Below are 6,184 nucleotides of genomic sequence, written 5' to 3' on the forward strand. Positions count from 1 at the left end.
TGAAGTTTGAATTGGAGTCATTCCCATCTTTAACTAATAGGTCATTTCATTTTTGTTTTGTACTATTCACAAATGGCGACATGACATTGGATTCGACTTTTTTGTTTTTGGCGTGTGAGTTATTAGATGACCGGCAGTTGCAGCGATGTGTCAACTAATCATATTAGTTGTACGTAATTATGATGTAGATGCAGCTCTTAGGTACTATATAAAAAGCACGCTCATCAGGTATGCTTAGTTCTCATCATAAACTTCCCATGCATTCCTTTTGAGTCCTCTTCTCTCTGGCTAAGTTCAAGCTGATAAACAACATAAGTATTGAGCAGGGATCGATCGATGTTTTCAAAAACTTTAATAATTCATTTGTTCAAATACTAGGTTCGGTCAATCAGATCGAACCATCTGTAGAAATGTCGGCCATGGAAGCAAATACCAAATGGATGAGCCGTACTAAAGTTGTATTGCTGATGCTTTGTTTGGTTGCTGCGGTATCTCTTACTGTCACGGTTTTCCATGTATATGATCAAAACCAACAACTGAACAACCAGGATTTCGTTACTACTGGGTATATATATACATACATCTATACGTGCTTGTTCGCTTATAGTTTCTCATAAATTATCTTATCTGTCTATTATTAACGTTTTCTATTTATTTTTTTATTTCTTCAGGAATTTGAAGGAGGCATTCCAACTGAAAATCGAAATTGGATACATTTCTGCAGCATCTAATTGGTTGAAGAACCTTATCTTCAATGGATTTTGGGGAGGAAGAAATGGGCCAACTAATTCTGAAATAATTAGTGGGGGGGAGAACCATGAAGGATTGGATCTTGATCTGGATCGTAGAGTAATTAGTCCAAATTTATCGTCTTGTCATGATTCTCATGCAGTACCAGATGGAACGATGATTAATTGCTGTCCACCTAAACCGGAATCAGAAGAAGACATAATCGATTTCGAGTTACCAGCTCCATCAACTCTCCGTGTTCGTAGACCTGCTCATCTACTTGACGATGAATACATTGCTAAGTACGAGAAAGCCGTGGCTATCATGAGATCCCTCCCTTACACCGACCCAAGAAGCTTCAAGCGCCAGGCTAATCTGCATTGTATCTATTGCACAGGCTCTTACAACCAAAAATACTCCAATTCCATCCCCTTTTATGTCCACAGGAACTGGTACTTCTTTCCTTGGCACAGAATGTTTTTATACTTCCATGAGAAAATTCTTGGAGATCTCATTGGAGATGAAAACTTTACGTTGCCTTTCTGGCAGTGGGATACACCAGAAGGAATGTCATTTCCTAGTATGTATATGAAAGGAGCATTGGTCGACAAAGAGCGCAATCCTTCTCACCTCTCTCCTCAGTCGACAGTTGACCTCAGTTACCACTATAATGAAACTGAACTCAGTCGCGGAGATTTAATATCAAGTAACCTTGCTTTCCTGTATAACCAATTTGTTTCAGCAGCTACAACGTATGAATTATTCATGGGTTGCCCTTTTAAAGTTGGTGAAGCGGGTGAATGTTATGCGCTAGGGACAATGGAAGCTGCACCACACGACACAGTACATGGCTGGGTCGGAAAATTATCCAATAATTATCATCAAAACATGGGTGCCTTCTTTTCAGCAGCTAGGGATCCTACTTTTTTTGCACATCATGCCAACATCGATAGAATTTGGGAAGTCTGGAGAAAATTGGGGAATTACAAAAGAGACATTGTGGATCCTGACTGGCTAAATGCATACTTCTACTTCCACAATGAGAAGTCACAACTTGTTCGTATAAGAGTTCACCAAATCTTAAATATAACCGCCATGGGCTACAGATATCAGAAGGTCGACTTGCCTTGGTTGAATGTTAAACCTAAGCCATCAGTATCACCAAAAAACGCTCAAAACAAACCGAAGATGAACATGAAAAATTATAGTACAGGAGGATCTGACCAAGAGTTGAACAATGTATTGCAACTGGTGACTGAAAAAAGTTCATGCTTTGAGCCTAATGGTCGAACTTTAGACAATAATCTCAAAGTAAGGGTTTATCGACCGAGAAAGAACAGGAGCAAGAAAGACATGGAAGAAGAGGAGGAAATTTTGGTCGTCTATGGCATAGATGTGAAGACAGATATGTTTGTGAAGTTTGATGTTTTTATTAATTTGGGGCTCGATGGCTGTGAAAAGACTAGTGATATCAATCTTGGTCCAGAGTCGAGAGAATTTGCAGGGACTTATGTTAAGTTACACGATGGTGTTAGGAAAGTTATGAATGAAGGTGAAACAATGACTGAAAGGAAGAGCAAGACTGATCTTAAGTTGGGAATCTCGGAGTTACTAAAAGATCTTGAAGCAGATGAAGATGAAAGTATTTTGGTTACATTGGTCCCGAGAAATGGTTCCGGAGTCAACACTACCATAGACGGGGCTCGCATTGATTTTATGCCACGATATACCCAATAAATGAAGCTTTCATAGCCATTTTCGTTATCTATTTGAATAAGAGCCATTTTTCGTGTTCCATATATGTGTAAGAATTGTTTGGATCTTCGCTGACAGCGAGACCCTGTCCCCACTTAACCACCTGTTGTAACAGGTGTGGGATTTTAATCTAAAAGGCCTCCGTGCTATGTAAGGAGATGCCCAAACTTATTAGGCACCACATGTACTTTCTCTTATTTCATGTGGGACTATCCTAGCTATACATATGTGGTTTACATCGCGCCACATACTCGAACAAGAATTTGTTTCTTTTTTCCCTAATTAATTTGCTAAGTTTGTTCGAGTTATTTTCCACTTTGATAATAAAACGTTCCGACAAGCTTGATAAGTTTGTTCGGTCTTGAAGCTATAAGTTTGCTCAGTCTGCTCTCTTTTATGTTTGTAACCTACAATGGTGGTGTACTCCGCTAGCTGTTCTCACATCAACCCTTGAAGTTGATGGGTCTTTGTAATGATGTAATATGTTTCGTGTTGTATGAAGTTCATGTTTGTTTTTCAGAGAAAAGAAACAAAAATACAAGAACTTGGTGTTTGGGAATCAGTATATTTTGGTATATATTCCAGAGCCCATTTGGTTAGTAATATAGTCGAAAAAAAAGTTAAATTTAAAAACATCCACGTCAGATGAAGATTTTGACGTAATTTATTCTTTTGATCAAAGTATGGTTTTCAGTCTCAGGTATTCTGATTTCTGATCTGTACTTTCTCTGGCCGTCTTCTCTATCGTTGTCTGCCTACTGTGATTGCTTTTTGTCCCTGATTTCGGTAGTTGATCCGCAATTTTCCTATTATCTAGGTCGGATGGACTCGAGATAACTTAAATCTCATCCGGTCTGGGTAGAGCTGGGTGTCACTTAAATTCCCTAGTCTGTTGATTATTCTGATGCGTCAAAATTTAGGTCGGTAAATATCCTCGTCTGGCAGTCACATCCGTCAGAGAATTATTTGTTCTTTTTTTTTTGTTCCGTCAGAGAATTATTTATTCTTTTCTTGTTCCACAGAGTGGTTTTATTTATCCTCGAGCCATGTAAGGTCATCCAGAAAAGATGTATCTCTCCTTCTGTGATGATATTAGAACAGTCGGACCGTATTGCCAAACTAGTAGCACAAAGTGTAAATTTGTCCTTACGACTACATGGAGTGGTCTCCTAAACACTACCACCTAGACAAAAAGACTAGGATTTTTTTTAGGAGCACGACCCCCAACCTCTCCGGAGGGAGAAAGATGGGATATCATCAGATCACTTGATGATTCCCGGTTAAAGAGCAAATGGCCATTTTAAAACACACCTTTTTTATTCTCGTTTGGGGCCCCAAACGAGAATAAAACAATTGGGGGGCTTGACCAATTTATACCCACATCATAAATTATAGCGGGAGTCAAAAAATAGGGAGAAAATACTATTTTACCCTTCCTACTTAAAAACTTATTAACACTAAACATTGACCCCCAATTGTATCAAAATCAGAAACTCTTCTCCTTCCCCTCACTCTCCCCCTCCCCCTCTTTCTCCTCTCCCTCCACGGTTTGTTTTCTCCTCCATTGACGACCAATTTTTTTTTTCCTTCGTCGATCCATCATCGTAATCGTTATGAAAAACTTTAATCGACGATTAACTTCCTCTACAAACATGGCTCGAACAAATGAGTACAAAGGAAAGTTTGCTAACCCTAATTGAAGATTAATCTTAAAACTAAGGTTGCAGTATCAAGCCGGGAAGAATTAGAGAAACAAATGGCGTCGATTAGAAAGTAAGTGAACTAAAACCCACATTTATTTCGATTATTTGTCTCTGTTTTGATTGTTTGATTGATTTTTGGAATCAATTTTTTTAGTTTCAGTGATAGGGTCGTCAGTCTGTGTTTTCCTATTACTTGACGACTCTATTCAAGCATGTATAATCTATGAAAAATCGTTAGTTTATTTGATGTTTAAGTCAACAATTTTAAATCTGCTACTGCAAAATTTTTGTCCTAGATTTGAATATGTTGATGACCCTTTTGTGTATGATAACGATCCCAATTGAAATACGAACCGTCTCTCTGTCCCAAATATTGGAAGAGTCATCAAGATATCTATTTAGGTCGTCATTGTACATTTTTTCCCTAAATTAGAGTCGTTACCTCTATATGTTGATGTTGAAAAAAATCATACTCTTTGTCCAAAATATTGATAGGGTCATCACTTATATCACATAGAGTCGTCAATGTTTTAAACAGGGTCGTCGTCTTCTGTTCTTAGAGTCGTCATGTACTATATGAGAGTCGTTTTATTTTTAATGAATATTGTGACGACCCTTGTTCTGATATATACCCACTCCTCCTTCCATACCAAAGAAAGGAAAGAAAAACATGCCCACTCCTCCCTCTAAACCTCCCCGACACACCAGATAATTGAATGTCGGTCCATTCCGAGGAAGAAAGCCGGATGAGGTACCATTGTCTATGAACGAACCAAGAGACCCAGTTAATGATTCGTCTGATTCTTCCACCCCTGTTGTATCTGTTACCGGGAGCGATGCAAAAGAGGAGGAGGATGATGAAATTCTGGAACAAGAAGAGATTAATGTTGATGGCAATGGTGGTAATGGTGGTCATGATGAAAATTGTGGTGGTAATGGTGGTGATGATGGAAATGGTGGTGGTAATGGTGTTGGTGGTGATCATGATAATGATGATGATGAGGAGGAGGAAGATAATGATGGTAACGATGGTAATGGTGGTGGTGGTGATGATGATGAGGAGAAGGAGGAGGATAATGATGGTAACAATGGTAAGGGTGGTGGTGGTGATGATGAGGATGCTGATGAGGAGAAAGAGGAAGAGCAGCCGAAACCGTCGAGACGGAAGGATGGAAAGCCAATTGCAGAGAGCGCGAGTCACATTCCTGACGAACATTTGTTGCTTACACGTCTTTCTAGTAGTAAAGCCAGAGGAGAACCCAGAGATGGCTGTACAGTTTTATTTGGATATCCCGGAACGTGGTGTCGTACCATCTACGAAACAATCGTAACAATATTAACTTTGTTTTTATATTTGATTTGTTGATTTGAACTTTTTTTTTTAATATTTACTTTAATACTTTATTATTCCTTTGTAGGATCATAAGAATGTCGTTCGTCTTTTCAAGCGGAAATCTTCTTATGTGAAAATGTCCACGTAGGATCTAAAGGATGAATGTCAAAGAGTGAAAGATATTATTGAAAACTCTGTTCTGTATGCTGCTGTTGTGAACTCTGTGGTTGGATATGACAAGGTTGCAGTGTCAAGTTTCTGCGAGAGGTTCTACGGCGAAACCTATACATTCCAATTACCCTTTGGCGAGATGGCATTGACACCCGATGATGCAGATCAGATATTAAGGCTCCCGGTCGAAGGAAAATCAACCAATGACAAGTTTAAGAAGAAGCTTAGTTGGGAAGAAATTTATGGATTAACCGAGAAATTGTTTGGCTGGGATAAAGAGACGACATGTGGCCGTTTCGTAAAAGGAAAGACATACCTGAAGAAAGAGTTCAAACTCGTTGATATTAGGGAGATGTTTGCTGGAACACTAATCAAAGAAAAAGATGATGGTCTCTCTGATATGGAATTTCGCTATGCGACGGCTTGGTATTTCCTGTACACCCTTGCGTAGGTTATATTTCCCGACAGCAAGGGTAACCGGGTGAGTGTCAAC

General features: G+C 39.0%; 1 protein-coding gene across 1 annotated transcript; it reads left to right on the plus strand.

The window, feature by feature from the left end:
* Positions 1 to 253: 253 nt before the first annotated feature.
* LOC113344239 (polyphenol oxidase I, chloroplastic-like) lies at positions 254 to 2,854 on the plus strand. Its single transcript, XM_026588247.1, has 2 exons — positions 254 to 565; positions 672 to 2,854. Exons 1-2 carry the CDS (start codon positions 411 to 413, stop codon positions 2,464 to 2,466), a joined length of 1,950 nt encoding a protein of 649 aa, XP_026444032.1. The 5' UTR covers positions 254 to 410; the 3' UTR covers positions 2,467 to 2,854.
* Positions 2,855 to 6,184: the final 3,330 nt, after the last annotated feature.

This window comes from Papaver somniferum, unplaced genomic scaffold (assembly GCF_003573695.1).
Source record: "Papaver somniferum cultivar HN1 unplaced genomic scaffold, ASM357369v1 unplaced-scaffold_75, whole genome shotgun sequence".
In the NCBI taxonomy this organism is placed as follows: domain Eukaryota; kingdom Viridiplantae; phylum Streptophyta; class Magnoliopsida; order Ranunculales; family Papaveraceae; genus Papaver; species Papaver somniferum.

Bases quoted from the DNA above. Each gene is read 5' to 3' on its own strand.
- LOC113344239 (XM_026588247.1), top strand. From the start codon at position 411: ATGTCGGCCATGGAAGCAAATACCAAATGGATGAGCCGTACTAAAGTT. The intron at 566-671 runs GTATATATATAC...TTATTTCTTCAG, and splicing joins CAGGATTTCGTTACTACTGG to GAATTTGAAGGAGGCATTCC.